Raw genomic sequence first — 18,365 nt, 5'->3', positions numbered from 1 at the left:
TGATTACACTCTGCTTGCAGATTTTCCAAAAATACTGTTTTTTTATGAGCAAAAAATGACATACAGGTACATTAGGAATTCAAAGTCAGATGCTTATGACATCTCCGCATCAGAGATTCAGTAATATCCTTTTTCTCAGTGCCAAGCCAACTTACAAAATACATGAACATGTCATCTTTCAAAAAACATCCATAAGTTTGTCTTATTTTTTATTATTACCTTCTTAAGCTCCCACATGAAGATTTTACCTTTTCGGGTGCTGTCACAAAATTCTATACCATAGAATTATTGTCATTTTGACTTGTCACTCGTCTCAAGGCCATCTCATAAGAAACTGCATTGACACACCAGCCAGACACCGACTCGTCACCAGAAGGTAACGGCATACCGGGCAAAATGTCACACAATTTATACATGACTAGTTCACTATTTGCTCTATTCACAATTAAAGCACTTCTCAGAAAATTTGTGGAGCTAGCCACAGAAGAAGGCCTTCAACACAGATGTCACGGCAACCACAACTTCATCACATTTGCTTAGGGTCATCCACACCACCTTAAGAAGATGTCTCTGTCACAAGTAGCATTTCTTGAAAATTTCCTCAGCTGCCTGTACAGTGAGTCTTCCAACAAGTTCATCGGGGTGAATGGTCAAACCCAGCTTAGCACACGTTACCACAAGATTGACGTGCTAGTCACTTCAGGCCACCTGGTTGTCCACAGGACACTTCCGTGGGTTCTATGCCTTGGAGTTCTTCATATCGTCTCTGCAACATGCGTAGTTTGGCTCTGCTGTATCGACAGTATCCGCTGAAAAATGTAAATAAAAATTCCTTCTTCACATTGTTGCCTGTAAGGGACAACTTGCAAAAACAAGAAACTGTACCCTCTTGTATTTGGTGGTTGTATGCAAAGTGCTATCAATTTTATTTATTTTTTAGATAACTTGGGTAACTTTGGCAAAATAGACTGAACTTGTTTGTTTAATTTGAATCTTTATTTTTTGTGTATTATCAGCAAATAGAAGGAGACAAATGTGTAAGGTCATCACACGATTAATTTTCAATGAAGGGTGCCAATTAAATTGGCTCTTGTAACCACGCGATGTCTGCACGAAGCTGGAACAGATGGCATGTTTTTACATAGCAACAACGCGGGGTTCTACCCACGGTGGGCGGTGCCGGGCGGCACCACCCGGTACTGCAAAGTTCTGCCCGGCACTCAGGGTCAAAATTGGCTGTGCCGCCCAGCACGGATTTTCCAAAAAAATGAACTGAAATATTACCGAAAACAATTTAAATGTACCAATTTGTTCGTATTTCAAGCATCAGAAAGCGTTGAGAACTGCGCTCACTGCGTTTCGCAATCCAAAAATTGACCCGGCACTAAAATGGTCCTAGCTAGAACACTGCAACAATGGTCCTTTGGTAGGAAATCACTCAGTGAGCTCATGGGTTTCCCCACCAGTCTGTCTCTCCTTTACTGGACAGAACGTGCTTCAAGACGAGGCAGATTGCAAGGAGTGTATTGGAGACATATACAACTGGAGGCAAGCAACATTTCCTCAGATCAGCTGACTGCCTCTTGTTTTCCTGTAACTTCCCAATTCCCATGCATGGAATCACAAATTGAAAAAAGAGTGCAAGTTTTGTGCAGCTTTGAGCTTCCTATTTTCCCCACACCCTCCAGCCGCATGCTAAGCTACATGTACAGTTTGATGGTTCTCAGGACAATGTGCAAATGCTTTAACTCAAGTGACTTACAAAGTCAGCAGCGTTGTCGTGGTGAATACCACCACTCCAATATCTGTAGATCTTTTCACACGACCTGTTGAATGAAAACAAGCAGACATTTTCAAGGACTGCTTTTACTCTTTTGTGTATAACACTGTATGAGTGAACTGACAAGGTAAAACTTGTTCTGTGAGTCTCTAGAAAGCACGTTGGAATCAACATATTTCTTAGTTCCAAAAGAATCCAGCTCCACCAATAAAATACATGTACCTTAAAGTACCCACCTCAAGAGGAACTGATACTGAATCACTGACACAGACTAAATTGTGGATCAGATCTCTCCAAACTTTAAAAAATTCAACTTCAATCTTACAAGTCTATCATGATGGTCCTTACTAGTCATTAGAAAGTTTACAAGACCAACTCCAAATCCGCCTAGTATTCCATACATGAAGGCTGTCCTTGCACAGGGCACTGTCTGAAATGGATGGGAGATTCTTGAAAAGAATGTCTAGGGACAGAAGAAGGAATAACCAGAATTTACATGTAGTACAAACACAAATGTGAAATCTTACAAAGGGGATCATATTGGTTTTTGTTACATTTTTGGCAGGGCAAAGATTCAACATCTTGGTAAACTTGGGTGTTGTAACTTATACTGTTACTTCATTTGTCAAATTGCAACCTCACCTATTCATACTATATAAACATATCTTTTTTCATTGTAAAATTAAAAACCAGCACGACTGTAACACAAATCATGTTCACAGGGGACGCAAGACTTCCTGTAAAATAGCCAATGGGTATTTTGAGACATACATTTCATGTCACAAATAGCCTAACATGATTATCGAATGTTGATCTTGAACTTTAAAATTGAAGCAGCTTAGCTTAGCATTCAGTCAGCCTGGGAAAAGTGCATGTAATGAATTTTCCAATACCACTAGAATTGCTATGGTTACTGCTTACAGTCTTCATGAAATACTAGGAGCCTCCGTGAATGTAAAATTGTGTGCTTAGCCCTTGCAGTGCCATGAAATTGGGGCAATTAGTCTAAATGTCTCTGAGCTCTGTGACCTAGTCCGAGTAACTTGGACCCTACAAATCACCTTTTTTTAATATTTGGAAATGGTCGGGTCAGTCAAATCCTCCAATTTCAATACGATTTTACATACACCCTTGGGGGTTAGGGTTAATGGAAGCAGAAGCCTATGGAAGGTACTTGGACCCTACTATCGACCGACCATGTCCAAATATTTAAATAAGGTGACCTGTAGGGCCCCATATGTCCAAGTTACTCGGACTATCTGTGACCGTATTGTTGCCAGATCCCTTTCACCACCCACTCACAGGTCTCATTGGTTTTCACAGTAAGTGGCGAAATAAGGGACCTGGTAGTACTTGGTCACGGACTCACGTACCCCTAGAAATGTGGGGTCTGACATCTGTCCTGCTCCCACGCGAGAGGGGTGGATGTCGGACCCCACAGTTCTGGGGGTGCGTGAGGGTTGTGAAATAACATCCCATTCATGACTCAGTGCCCTGGTGTAGCTGGTCAACAAAACAACAGTACAAATGCTTTTTTGTAAACAAGCCTTATAATTGATTCATGCTGATCTAGGCTCACATTACCTTTTCATCCTCATTATTCACTGCCATTTTCCGACTTGGCCTTTCTCCTTACAGGAAAGCTAAAGACAAAGCTAGCTTCTGGCATACGAGACTTCAGGGCAATAAAGTTATCACTCAGCGCGTTTGGCATGCAAAATAACAAAAGTTAAGTTTGAATTGAGTTCACAACCTTTGTACAAACTGTACTTTGTTCCACCCACCAGCCGGCTGACTTTATGTGACCCCATACGTTGTGCACGTGGTGCACGAATGGTCTGGATTAATGTGTGATCGGGTACCACAATATGAATATAACGGTATGTCTTATCTAGACGTCGAGGTATCGACTCATGAATGCAAAAGGTCATCATCACGCGCGATAAGTCTTCTGGTGAAGTGGACTGGTCCTGTGCGATTTGGTCAAATCTGACGGCTGAAGAAATTAATTAAAAATGGTATGTGTTGTGCATGTAATTCTGTTTTGTAGATGGGAAACTCAGGTATTTTGGAGAAACAATTCAGACGAATTTGTTACTGTAGTGCACCAATAAGGCCAGTTGCCCTACACTGCTGCTGCTGGCAGTAGCACAAGCACCCTAGTGCAGGCATGAAAACAGGTTAACCCTTGGCCGACTTAGGCAAGCGACATGCTAGTGGTGTGCACGTACATGTACAGTGTACTGTACATGTACATGTACATGATGTAGTGCATGCGTCGTGGGCTTCCAATTTTTGGATAATCAGTCAAAACCTCAAGTTCAGTGGTTGTGCGTTTTATCGTTGTGTTATATTTGTGGTGTTGTCTTTTTCCCCCTTTTTGGGGGGTGCTGTGTGCTACCTGGCTAGTTTGGAGTAGGCCTACCTAATCACAGAATATGAATGATTATGAATAGGCCTACCCCGCCTCTTGAAAATACACATGATCAAATGCTACAGGAAGGGACGTGCATGAGCGATGGCGCTGTTTATTTGGGAGTTCATTTTCTTAAATGGGGCAGCGTGGACATCCGGGAGTGTCACAAAGTTGCTGGTAGCAACCACAACGCGCTGATGAAAGCAACTGCAAAGAAAGAGTGCGTGTGTACGTACTGATAAAAAAAAAGATTGTGTAACCCGATCTTCGGACTGGCTGATGTGTGCGTATGTTGCCATGCATGGTTGCTGTTTTCACCAGCGCTGTACCTGCCATTTTGCAAGAATACCGGATGATTAAAATTTGTCTTTTTCCGCAGGCTCTCGCTCTTGTAATTAATTTCCGAAATTTTTGAAATTTCAAGCAAAGCCAGCATTTAATTCTTTGAAATAAGGCACAAACAAGAACAAACATTCTATGGAAATGTAAATTTTAAACTTTTCAGTCGAAGGAAAGACTTCCATACACGGAAGCCACTTGACACCCTGTGCACAAACCCTATGAGACAGGTCTGAGAAATTATGTTTTCTAAGTGTTAACCAGCGTTCTAGCCAGGATGAAATAAAAGGATAGGGGCATCTGCCAGAATTGCCGGATGCAGGAGGGGGGGAGACTGGATATTATTTGACACCCGAGGGCCCTGTTTAACATTTATGACATTAAATATTACAGCTTTGTTTTAAGTTCCCGTTACTCCCATTCAGTCATTGTAAAAAGCAATTATCGGTTTGAGACTGACTTCTACCCTTTTTCTCTACTTTTTGGGGAGGGGGCTTCGCTTTGTGTTTTTGTTGTGCTGTTGCTAAGAAGAGGGGCAAATGTCTAATAAACTATGGGATATCTGATCCACATTTCATTACTGCACAATTGTATTTTACATGTGCTTCTTCTTGTTTGAAAAGCTACATGGTACAAAATTCTTTTAATATGCATCAATGAAAAATAACTGCAAAACAAGCTTTACAGGCCTACAAGGTACACATCAGTTTTCATTTCATTTTGAAAAACTTCAATCTGAATAGTTTCTTGGGGTTTTAACTCAACATGTGTGATTATTCTACGTATACAAAAACAGCCATGCCTACTTAAAAATTCAATTAATGCACCTACGTGTACATGTACATGTAGGCCCCTACTATCGTTTGTACTTTCATGCTGAGTCTTAAAACCTTTGTCGAAAAGAATATAAGTTACCATCATTCCAAACTTATTCTCGGTATCGATATCGCAAGGTTGGTTAGATATTTGTGCCAAAAATAACGAAAAGTTTGGTCTTAAAATAACGAACGTACACTACCAAAAAAAAATGATAACGATCAACAATACTGAAAATTTAAAGAAAAATGCCCTGTTCCACACTACAATGAGAAAGAACCTAGTACGGATACGAAAACACGACAAGATTGTGCGCGGATGGGCAGCTATGTGGTACAGTACCATGCACGTACCACCGCCACGGTCTTACCAAAAATCGTCCTCGTAAACCATGACAAAGCATATCAAATAACCATCGATATAAATGCATTTGAGAAGAAACTACAGAGAGAGGAAGACCAAGTTTTGTTTCAAGTTAGTTGTAACTTGTAGTTTTCGAGGCGACACTATTTGAAAGGTTCGGGCAACTACATGTACCGTGCTGCCAGCCATGCTATCGCGGCTGTGCACAATCCGGAGGTGTAGTCTGGCTCCTAACCCGTCTAGTCTTGTTATTAATTTGTCAGCGGCACGGTGGGGAACCAGTATTGTGCTTGCAGCACGTACGTGATATCTCCACAGAGCTACATGTACATGTAGCTGTATCTGTACTGTGTAAATTTTTCGTGTGTACGTCACTGGTGTTAACAACTTGGTATTTTCCCTCCTAAATTGCTTTCTGATGGCTGATAGGTCACTGTAGGGAATATTTACTGGCGTTCATATGGAACTCCTTTACAATCAAAATCATTTTTGTTTACTTCCTAAACTGTAAGGTTTACACAAATCTTACAGATAGTGCCAACTTACCCTGTCATCACAGCTATTTGTGGAATAAAATTTCATATATGCCTTCTTGGTGAAGTTAGATGTCTGATGGGGAGATTTATTCAAATTATATCCTCATTAAAATGGTGAGATTTTTGAGCATTTTGCCCATCCACAATACAGAAAATCAGGTACATGTGCATGTACTCTCAATCACTGTCAGCTGTATGACAGCTTTTGACCAATCGAAACACAGCTCCTGTCTTTTCCTCTTTGCTTTCCTGTCACCCACAGGTAAAAGTCACGGTGTGATTGGCCCAATTGACTTCTATTCCAATGATCAGTGATAGCATGGCTTTTATGAAATTTGTTTCACAAATAGCTGTGATGGCAGAGTGAGTTGGCACAATCAGGTGTTTATGCAAGTTTGTACTTAGCTCTTGTTCTTGAAGTTATTTTTGTGTAAAAAAAAATCACAGTTTGCTCTGCATTACTCATGTACAAAAAAATCTCAAAACATCTCAAAATATCCCTACTTCAAATCAATATTTTTTGCTTTGCCCAACCATGTCCAATTGTCAAAAGAGGAAGTTCTTAGGGTGTTAGTTACTTGGACTAGGTTTGTACACAGAGTGTCAAGTGGCATCCGAGGGGCCGTCCATAACGTACAAACGAAGGAGGGAGGGGAGTTGGTACTGCATTTGACATGCCAGTGGGAAAAGTTAACCTTTTGCCTACCTGTCAAAAAGGGATGTCTCAAAAACTGTGTGTGTGTTTTTTATAAATCAGTTTTGAAATAACTGCGAGACATTGGTAAAAAAAAATAGGGGGATTTATTCCACCCCCCTTATTTAAAAGTTGAAAAATAAATTGCTTATAAATCACCATACTTCAGACTTCAAATTTACAGAATGGCCACCTTTCCTCTCTATCATCCTTAGGCTCAACCTCTTCGTGTTTGTGTCACTGGTGCTGCAGGACAAATTGCCTACTCTCTCCTGTACTCCATTGCCAAGGGAGATGTGTTCGGACCCGACCAGGTAGATATTTGTCGTCAGTTCAACCTGATAAGAAATGTCCAAGCATTGTTTTTGAAGAGACCTCAGATGATGGGTTGAAGACAAGCAAGTGCGGCTTAAAAACTGCCTCTTAAGTTGGAACATTCCTTGGTCTGTTTTGCACATTCATGCTGAGGTAGGACCCTATTCGCCAGTAGTTTCTAAGTAGGAGGAGTGGTTCTTGGATAAATGTGTATTTTCATGTGATCTGTTCTGTGACAATGGCCCTGGTGTCCTTCACATGAGCAGCTAAAAATCCTATCCAATTATGAATACTTTCTGCACTTGAGGAGAATTCTGTTCAGGAGAAAAAGAAATCTGACGAAATATCACACTTCAATTTTCAAAGTGATTTACATGAGGCTATAGTTTTTAACAATACAGTGTACCAATTCAGTACAATGTAATGTGGTTTGAGGATTGGAACTTAAATTTATTTCATACCTGGACATTCATACGTAGACATGTACATACATTTATTGCACTTGACGTCATTAGACATACTTGTGGAAGCACCTTGGGTCCAACTCTCTTAGAAAGGGAGTGATTAAATTACACCATGTTAGTGGGCTATTTAATGTAACATCTTATTGCGTTTGTTTTGATTGCTGTGCTCACTTAATGTTGAGCGATTGTTTGGTTTGGCAGTCTCTGGAACTGTTGCTATTGGACATCCCACCGATGATGGGCATCGTGGAAGGTGTGGTCATGGAACTCAGCGACTGCTCTCTGCCACTCCTCAAGAGTACGTACTTCAAGTTGACGCTCCATTCCTTCCATGTTGGAAGTGGGACAACTGCCTTTAAATTCTTTCATTGGAATAGTATACAAATATTGACTCTTGAGTATTAAATCTGGCTTCTCAAGGCAATCCGTAATGCCCCAAGGAAGGCCAGTTTCACTACACCACGGGTCTGATAATAGAGTCAGTATTCATTTTGTAATAGCTGTCTAAGAGGTTCAGGTTGATTTTAGCAATAATTGATTAATTTAATCTAAATACAATTAAAAATTCTGTTTTGATTGAAAATTTGTTGCAAGTTCTTTTCCAAGTTTTAGCACTTTCCCAAACTACCTCTTCATGAAATGTTTTAATTCGGCTCTGTGATGCAAGTACTTCAGAATGTGAGCAGCTTACACGCTCTTGTGCATTTGTACACTGTGCTGGTTGTTATGCATATTTGACTTTAGTTGCTATGGGTTTTGTACTTTCAGCTCGCACAGTAAGGTAGTAAAAAGCAATTGTCATGTGATTTACCCTCTGCCAATCAAAACATAGAATCTCTGGTTGAGGTGTTAAGATTTAAGATATTACTGGAAAGTGACAAGTATATTTGTTTAGTCTCGTGACAAAGAGAAGAGTGCTTACAGAAATATGAGCACATGGTTAATGTGCTTTTCTTAGGATGCCCAGTGAAAACTCTCAGCATTTTAATCACTAGTGATCAGTTAATCTGTTTGTTGGCAGATTGAGAGCAATAATTGTTCCACCTGGGCTAAAATGCAGTGATATCTGTCATGTAACAGCAGCACAACCACTTGACTTGGGATGGCATTGATTTGCTTGAATATAGGTTCTACTAACATGCATCGATACACTGCGTGTGTTCACAAATTTGTGTGCATATGACGTCTGAATATCTGCAACTCATGTTCACTGGAAGCTGATCAAACCTGTATTCAAAGTCGATGTGTGGTGGCTGTCGGCCCGTGGCTCTCACTTTTTCTCAATGAGGAAGTATTGCGCAGTCTACCGTGCAAAAACAAAACAATTTAAGTACCTTTTGTTATTAGCCTGTGATTTGTACATGCCTGGAGAGGCTCCATCTGTTGACTTTAACTTGAAGGAGTGAAGGAGATACCTAAAATTGGTGGTAACAGAGGTTATGCGTTGCTGGCATCTCCATGGTGTCTCAGAGGCTGTTTTTGTTATTTTAATCCTCCTATGCTGAAGTCACTCTTTGGGTCACTTGGTAAACACCTCAAAGAAGCACAGCTGTGTTGTGTTGTGCACTGCACCAACAGACCCTCACAGGAATATCAGATTGCACTTTTGTGCTGCCCAACAACTGTGCTTCACTGTTTCATGTGCATAACTGTGCAGTAAACCAAATGCAGTGAAGAGGACTGAGTTGAGTTCCATATAGAAACTACATGCTCACCAGTGACTGTGGGCATTTGTGCACATTTGTGCTGTAAAACCATAGGAGGGTTAATGTAGTTACAACGAATGCTCAAAAGGTTTACTCAAGCCTGCCCTCGTGTCCTCTCTGAGGACACGTTAATGCATAACTTTTATGGACAAATGCATTTCTGGTTGGAATAAAACGGAATCAAATAAAATTTTTATCCACCAGATCCTGAGATGATTTCATGAGACACCTCCGGCATTTTCATCTTGTTTTTATATCCATGTGTTCCTTCTTCCATCACAGATGTTGTGGCCACTGACGATTATTCCGTGGCTTTCAAGGATGTGGATGCGGCCATCTTGGTTGGAGCCATGCCGCGCAAGGAAGGAATGGAGCGCAAAGACCTCCTCAAGGCTAACGCCAGGATCTTTGAGGGCCAGGGCAAGGTCATTGACCAGGTCGCCAAGAAGACTGTGAAGGTGCGCACCAGTTGATGATCCTTGACCGCTTGACGGTACAGCGGTGGATTTGGGTTCATGAAAACATAGCAATACAAAAGACCAGAGGGGACCCTAGCCCTGCATATGCCATCGTACTCGTGTAATGTGATGAACCTTGATCCATCCTCACTGGTAGAGCATTCAACATGAATTGGTATTGCCTTCTTACAGTTACAGATTTCCTTTGTGTACAGTGCTCCAAATAAATACTTTTAACCTTGGACATGCTGCAGTAACAGTGGCCGCAAACTTTCAAGCTGTTATTACAGTGTTGCATGCTCGACACATGTTGTGCATGTCTACAGAATTTCCTGTAAAATCAAGGAACCTGTGGTGTCACCTTTATTATGGTGTGTCACTTCTCACATCTTGAAAACTGCCAATGACATCATTATATGTCAAATTCTGATTTGCACATATGTACATCATGGAAAAGCCTTCTTTATTTCGGCAAATATGTAGCTCTATACATTCTGTTTGGGTTTTTGCTAGTTGAAACCAGGCAGGGTTGAAATCTACCAGACTAACTAAAGAGTTGAAATTTCTTGACGTAAGAATTTGACTGGTGTCATGCACATCCTGTGCTCCTTGTGTACAGGGTTTCATCCAGGGTTAAAGACCTGCCTGTCCTATGCAGTGTTAAAAACTGCCCGTCCACTCCAAGCAAAAGTTTTGAACCTGATATCCCTTGGTGCTATCTGAGCCCAGATTTCCATTGTAGGGAGGGCTTTGGATGGAAATGTTATATTTACATGTGTTCACTAGTGATTAAAGATTTGTGAAGTAAATGGAGTTTATGGTTTCTGTTAAAGCAAAAACTACCTGTGCTGGATAATTTTACCTATCTGCAGGACAGGTGGCTAGATGCAAAACTGCTTTTATAATTTATAAATAAATTTACGTTGGGTAAGGGCAAACCCGTTATATATAATTAACATCTCCCCAACGCAAAAAATACATCTTGATAATAGTTCGCGGTACCCGCTGCTTCATTTGACTCGGACCGGCCAGCCGACCCCGGCAAGCTCGGTGGTCGAGTGGTTAAGACATCTGCACTAGTAAGCAGGAGGTCGTGGGTTCGAGTCCCACCCGAGTAAGCTTGTGAGGTTTTTTCGCAAGTTCTCGGACAAGCACTGAGCATACAGTGCTTATAAATATACGTTGGGTAAGGGCAAACCCGTTATATATAATTAACATCTCCCCAACGCAAAAAAAAAAAATACATCTTGATAATAGTTCGCGGTACCCGCTGCTTCATTTGACTCGGACCGGCCAGCCGACCCCGGCAAGCTCGGTGGTCGAGTGGTTAAGACATCTGCACTAGTAAGCAGGAGGTCGTGGGTTCGAGTCCCACCCGAGTAAGCTTGTGAGGTTTTTTCGCAAGTTCTCGGACAAGCACTGAGCATACAGTGCTTATAAATATACGTTGGGTAAGGGCAAACCCGTTATATATAATTATAATTTATAGTCATTATTATAGTTGCTATATACCTTGCTTACACTTAAATCGAGGCAATTCAGTTATGTAACATTAAGAAAATTCCCTCCATGCATATTGGCAAATCACTCTGTGCGGGGGTTTTCCTTTCAGATCCTCGTGGTTGGCAACCCAGCTAACACCAACTGCCTGATCACCAAGACCTGTGCGCCGTCCATCCCTCCTGCCAATTTCTCCTGCTTGACCCGTCTGGACCAAAACAGGGCCCAGTTCCAGGTCTGGACCTCTCTCCTTTAGCGGTTTAAGATGGGATCCTGTTGTACATATTTTTAGTCTGCTGTAACCCACTAGGGAAACTGTGCAGATTTTGGCCTTGGTAAAGTCAAACCTGTGATCTGCTGTATAATTTTCGGTCGCTGCACCAACAGAGCTAGTCATTTTCTGTCAGCATTTTCATGAAGGGTTCCATTTCTTTCACTCTTTTGCTCTGTAACATCGTACTTTACCTCGACCATTTTGATATGCTTCCTTAAAACATCGTCAGTGTCTCAATTACATTAACCCTCCTAGGCTGAAGTCACTCTTTGGGTCACTTGGTAAACACCTCAAAGAAGCACAGCTGTGTTGTGTTGTGCACTGCACCAACAGTCCCTCACAGGAATATCAGATTGCACTTTTCTGCTGCCCAACAACTGTGCCTCACTGTTTGATGTGCATAATTGTGCAGTAAACCAAATGCTGTGAAGAGGACTGCACAAAAGACCCTGTGTCAGTTTGTGCTGGCAACCTACTGTGTACACACTGAACCTGTGCATGTTTGTGTTCCATGTAGAAAATACATGCAAGAGAGTGACTGTGGGCACTTGTGCATATTTGTGCTGTAAAACCAAAGGAGGGCCAATGTTGGCAGAGACAGGCACCTCCAAAAGTACAATTTTGTGTTTTCACGAAGAGACACGAAACTTTGTTAAATGCACTGCTGAGCTTGTGTAAACGTGCGCCCTTTCACTTTGGAAAAACATAAAGTGGTAGTTTTTCCAGTTTTAAAATGGGAGAAACTTTTCTTGCCATCATACATAAGATGTTTGCTCTTCAAAATCCACAAGCTCGTCCCTTTCTGAACACGATGACGATATTTTCTCCTAATGATCCCTATATTGCTGCTTTCTACAGGTAGTTTCTAACATAACACTAGAGCTGCCCTGACAGTTTGAGATAGTGTGTAGTGACAATTTGAGGATAAAGATTTTTTCAAAGGGATTTTAAGTTTGAGTTTCTTTACCTGAAGGAGTACTTTGAAAGGGAAGCTGGGTAAACTTCTGGAAATTTTCTATTGAAAACCACTTAATCGGGTAGACGTCTCGGTTAAGTTAATCTAGACCAGGGATAGACTTATACTTTTCCAGCTAAGGGAGCAACTTTCAGTTTGTTATCCCCTTAATGACTTTCTGCTGTCTCCGCTAATCTCAGAGATTTTGTCACGTGTGTCCCTGCAGGTTGCCAACAGGTTAGGCGTTGCCTGCGACAAGGTACGCAACGTCATCATCTGGGGCAACCACTCTGCAACGCAGTTTCCAGACGTTAAGCACGCGACAGTCCTCGACAATAGCGGTCAGGCAGGACCAGTCTATGGGGCTGTCAAGGACGATGCTTGGCTTCAAGGAGACTTCATTACTGTAAGCTCTTCCTTTGTATCTGTTTTGTTGTTTTAATGTCTCGAGATGTGATTTCAGTATGCAGATTTGTGAGAAATAAATGAGTTTTTGTTGGATTTGTCTGGAAGATTTTGAAGGATCTACATCTAGGAGCGTTAAAGAAACAAATTCTATAGGAAAAATACATGCAGAAAGAGCAGTCGGCTCAACATGGTTGACATAGAGGTCATTAACCCTAACCCTCCTCAATCCTCCAACAGGTGAAGGATTGAGGAGGGTTAGGGTTAAAGACTTCAGTAGCTCTCAAAATTGTTTTGGTGGACAGCTGTTGTTTTGTGAGATTGACTCTGAGCCTTACTGAAGCTTTTCATCACTGTCACAGACCATCCAGAAACGTGGCGCTGCCGTTATTGCAGCTAGGAAGCTGTCCAGTGCCATGTCTGCAGCTAAGGCTATTGGGGACCACATGCGTGACTGGTGGTTTGGCACCAACCCGGTAAGTCAACACATTTCACACTTACTGAATGGGGCTCTAGGTTGACAACTCCCCAAAAAACAAACCTGTGTGACTTTTTTGTGCCACACTGGCAAAGCCAAGGGGCATACCATGTCTGCCTTGTCTTGAGGTACTTATGGTTAAAACAGCAAAAAATTGGTTTTACACTACAGCTGAGAAAGACTGGACATATCAACTTCAATCTTGGTTTTTGGTGTCTTTAATTAAAGGCCAATTGATTTCAGAACTCTGTCACTATGTCTCTGAAGAAAATGAAGAGGGATTTTAGCCCCTCCCCAATGCATCCATTACTTTATCCTCGCTGTCTTCCTGGTTCTTAAGAGTGCCCAATTAAAATTTCTTTCAAACTTTTGCTTTATTGGAGGTTTGTTTGTTTGTTTGTTTTTATTGTTTCATTAATACAGGATGAGTGGGTGTCCATGGGTGTGGTCAGTGATGGTTCCTACGGTGTGCCTGAGGGTCTTGTCTACAGCTTCCCGGTCAAGATCAGTGGCAAGGAATGGTCCATCGTCCAGGGTTTGGAGATCAGCAACTTTGCCCGGGAGAAAATGGACCTAACTGCCAAGGAGCTGCAGGGGGAGAAAGAGACCGCTCTGTCCTTCTTGGAACAGTGACTGGCCCAGCCCAAACTGTGAGAAAGAAACCAAACACAGCCATGACCCCAAAACACAGCCACTATCCATAAACCCACCCACTAGCATCACTCAACCCTCCTTATATGCTCTTTTAATTTGGTTGTATTTTTGTGTGTGTGACTTTCTGTAGGCTGCTCAACGTGTGAATCCCCCAAACTACTTCCGCTGGTTGATCGAATGTAATATCAGGGGCCAATTTCATAGGGCTGCTCAATCCCCTCACGTGCTGATTTTTTTGACTGTGACTGCTGGGCTGTGGTATGCCCAGTATGCAAAGCTAAGTCCAGCAGCAGGCCCACATTGAAACTAGCAGCTGCATGGTGAATAGACTGTATGTGTGGTATGCACTAATCCTCACACAAAGCCACCCTTGTGGATGGCTCCTGATATGAAGGGCTTAAGCACAAAATTTGTATAAGCATGAAAAAACTTGGCTTGACAAATCAGGTTACGGCCCAAACTCCATTTGATGTATATTGTTTTGGAATGGTATTCACCTGTCGTTTGGTTAACATGACAATCACTTAGATTTTGAGCTGGTAACCTTTGTTTTTTTAAGCAAGGTTTTTTGCACTTAAGTAAATTTTGTGCTTAAGCAGCTCTATGAAATTGGCCCTTGGATATTTAAATAAACAATCAAGAAAAGTGAGCTCGTACATGGTGTATTTTAATTGTAGCCATTAATGGGGACGTTTTTGTGTTGTTGCCCAAGTGCTTTTTTTTACTTGTACATCTGCATATATTCAAAAAATTGTTTTTTTTTTCAAACTCATTATCACTTCCATATACTTTTCTTGTCATCACAACAGAGAGTAGTCTGGTGAAAGATGTGTCAAGCAATTCATTTATTAATTGTATCTGTGAATTTGGCCACAGGTCTGACATCCTTTTTTTCCACTAAAAAAAAATACAAAATTTTACCCTTTATTGTTCAAACTTCGATTTGCCATTTCTGTGTAGTTGTTTCTTTTCATCACCATCGGTGTATTTAAATAGAATCAATTTAACTTTAGTTGATTGGAAAAAATTCTGCAGGTCTGAATCAAGAAAAGGGAAGAACAAAATCCACCAATGAGAGTAGAATGTGCTTGAATAAAGACTGGGTTCCAGCAGAAAGGAAAGATTGATGCTGGATTTGTTTTGGAGAAATATTGGTATGCCTAACCTTCACAAATTGTTTTCCATGGAATGAAACATTATTTGCATGTTGACCACCATTGGCAGTGAATGTGTAACGGTATGTCTCTCCCGTACTAAGCACATTTTATTGTTCTACCATTGCCACTCGAGGAATTCATCAATGATATTGGTAACATTGTTTCACGTTTGTTTTGGTCTTCCCCTGAATTTTATTTGGAGATTTCAGAAAAGGTCTCTATCTCAGCAAGTTGAAAGAGTTTGGTGACTTTCTTCCCTTTGATCAACCCTTAACAATGATAGTTTCTCCATTAACTTTAATTCATAGAAACATGACTACTCTGTCCTCTGTAGATTACTGATGGTAACTGTCGGTACTGTATTTTTGCCATGTCACATAGAGGCCACCTTTCCTGATGTATATGTTTTGTGTCCGTTCTGTATCCGCAGCCATTTGCTGCGTTTCTCTCCTGTGCAATTCCAAAAGTTAATCTCCACAACTTACGCATATGAACACAAGGGACGTTGATAACAGATCCGTAGAAAAGCACCTTAAAAGTGTATTCGAGCAAAGAAATTAACAAGTAGGAAGTGTGAGTTTTGTGCTGGTGATAGCAGTTGCTGGTAATGATAACACAGCCTTCAATGCTTCACAAAATCCATGGTGAAAAATGTTTGTCACTTGGTTACTACATGTAGATGGTGTTTGAAATCAATGCAGTGCGGGAGTTTCACAAAAAAGCACATCAAGGTTTGCATAATGAAAGGTACAACAGAAACCACAGATGGCTGAAATATTGCCAATTCCTTCTTCTAGCAAGTCTGTGTTTGGTAGGAGGGTTTTCTTGCAGTTTCTCAATTTTTTCTTCTCTTATTGTAGAAAAACACCTTCTTTTCCTTTGGAAACTCAATGACAGTGGATATCTAAACCTTGGAAGGATGCTTCCGCCAGGAGCGATACCCACTTGAATGTTTAAAAAAAAACTGAAGGAGAGGAAGTGGTTTCTCGGACTTCGCATTTTCTTCAAAAACAAGAATCTTCTCATCAATTCCATCAATGATTTGCCAGTCAGGTTTCAAAAAGGATTTATGACCGAAGTCGGGGATATAAATCATTGAGAATTACCCATATTTACTAAATTTTTTTGTTTGAATGCTGTTATCAAATGAGGGGGGTGAATGAATGTAGAAATTTACTACTGTCTGATTTGAAAGTACAGCTTTTGTGTCTAAAGCCTTATTAAAGTCTTGCAGTGTAGGTTTGGCTAATGAAAAATACAATACTGTGTATATTGCAGTTACATTGATCTTTAATTGGGCCCCCTGTGTTTGGAGGATAAATAAACATGTGTGAATGAGTTACTAACTCCTTAGGAACAAACACATTGTATGAAGACATGTCTAAAAAGTTATATTCTTTTTCTAGTTTTGGAATAACGATCTCCAAAGTTAATAATAAAATGTACTGATTCTTATCACTTTGAAAAGGAAATGCTAAAGTTTTAACGTTAACAAATGTCACTCCACAACAACTCGTCCATAATGTAGTTGTAACTGAGTGTTTGAAATTTTTTTGGGCGAAGTTTTCTTTTTAAGTAATCATGGAATTTGTGTGCAGTGAAGACTACATACACTGAAGGAAAGGTAATAAAATTACAATTGGCGGATTTGACCTTCCTACTGCTGAATGAAATGGGAAGTATTCTTCAAGTAACTGAAGCAGTGCCCTCTCTCAGTTTTCACTACCTGTAAATAAATGTCTGTATGTCTTGTGTGGCTTAGTTCCCTAATATTTGGGAATCTCTAATTCATAAGAATTTGTTCAGCCCTCATTGTCTGAAACCTCACCTCCAGTGTTGGAATTTTTATGGGGGAAAGTGATATGATTATCGAAAAAACAGCCCCAAACCCTTGCTCTATAGACAGTTGGGATAGCCCAACCAACGTAGATAACCAATAAGTAGACAATAGAAAGGTTCCCATGGGGATGGGGGTGTCTGGTGAGACTAGTTAAATTCAAAGCATCTTTTATTTTGGCCCACTTGTTAGTAAAGTATCACCAGATCGCATAGACTGCTGGTCAGACCATTACACCACCCAGATTAAATATTTAGCCCCGCCCACGTCCTTGCCGCCGAAGCCATTTTGTGTGTATGCATGCATAATATTATTAGTGATGAGGTCCATCGTCAAGGAAAATCATCGACCTCCAGATCATCATTAGAATCTCAGATCTGATTTTACAGGACAGACATCTTTCGTTTGCAAGGGACTATTCAGCCCAAAAGCGTAATGGAAATATCAAAGAGGTGAATTTAAATGGAAAAAAGGGAATTTTTATGATCCAGTAAAATCTTAATTCGGGTATTTTACACAGAGTGGAGAGGATTACTTGATCTTAAGTTTCAACATGATCGTCAACCCATCATGACGACAGTCAGACTGTTAGTCTTGGTTTCAAGGCGTTAGGCTTGAGAGCGGACACCGTGCATAGTGCTAACGACTCATAATTAGACTGTGCGCCAGTAAAAACTAGTTGTGCAAGGGGTGCTCTTCAACAAAAATAAACCACTATCGATCACTGACGTCTTGGGCCAAGACTATGATCAGACTGCCAGATCTCCCTCCGTGCAGCTCAGTCACGTCATGGAGGAACGAACGTGTAGTCCCAATAGTGATAAATCAATCGCTGCAGAACCTGAAGGCAAAAATCCGGTTCGTAAGTGTGACGTCCGTCAGTTGAAACCACGCCCACTGCACACGTGCTGCATCTGGGCGCAGGCGAAGCCGGGAATGGTTATGAATAATACAACATATGACGTAACATGAATTAAACAACATATGGCGGTGCATGAGCGACTACCGTCGTGCGTGCTTTTTCTCATTATGTCATGTACGTGTACATGTACATTGCATACATGTACATGTAAATACAGTACAGGTGGGCTACTATCTTTTTTATAGCTCCATGACTGTACTGACTTGAGCCCGTTTTGTACTCCCCATGAGCCCACAATTTCATACTTACTATTTTTATATGTACCTGTACATGAACATCTAAATCTGAGAAAAAGC

At 41.0% G+C, this 18,365-nt stretch overlaps 2 protein-coding genes across 2 annotated transcripts; one reads left to right on the top strand and one right to left on the bottom strand.

Moving 5' to 3' along the window:
- Nucleotides 1-21: 21 nt before the first annotated feature.
- On the bottom strand, nucleotides 22-3,589 carry LOC110976739 (cytochrome c oxidase assembly protein COX20, mitochondrial-like). Its single transcript, XM_022230291.2, has 4 exons — nucleotides 3,365-3,589; nucleotides 2,129-2,243; nucleotides 1,763-1,826; nucleotides 22-809 (listed from the first exon to the last, which is right to left on the bottom strand). The coding sequence occupies exons 1-4, from the start codon at nucleotides 3,389-3,391 to the stop codon at nucleotides 695-697; spliced, it is 321 nt and encodes a 106-aa protein (XP_022085983.2). The 5' UTR covers nucleotides 3,392-3,589; the 3' UTR covers nucleotides 22-694.
- A 62-nt stretch (nucleotides 3,590-3,651) lies between these two features.
- On the top strand, nucleotides 3,652-17,009 carry mdh1 (malate dehydrogenase 1). Its single transcript, XM_022230290.2, has 8 exons — nucleotides 3,652-3,798; nucleotides 7,160-7,258; nucleotides 7,925-8,021; nucleotides 9,712-9,887; nucleotides 11,500-11,622; nucleotides 12,843-13,022; nucleotides 13,384-13,497; nucleotides 13,923-17,009. The coding sequence occupies exons 1-8, from the start codon at nucleotides 3,796-3,798 to the stop codon at nucleotides 14,130-14,132; spliced, it is 1,002 nt and encodes a 333-aa protein (XP_022085982.1). The 5' UTR covers nucleotides 3,652-3,795; the 3' UTR covers nucleotides 14,133-17,009.
- Nucleotides 17,010-18,365: the final 1,356 nt, after the last annotated feature.

The sequence above is a fragment of the Acanthaster planci genome, linkage group LG01, assembly GCF_054643075.1.
Source record: "Acanthaster planci isolate LZ-2023a linkage group LG01, COTS_SCS, whole genome shotgun sequence".
Lineage (NCBI taxonomy): Eukaryota > Metazoa > Echinodermata > Asteroidea > Valvatida > Acanthasteridae > Acanthaster > Acanthaster planci.
The sequence above is the reverse complement of the archived record's forward strand: the minus strand, read 5'-3'. Positions and strand labels throughout refer to the sequence as shown.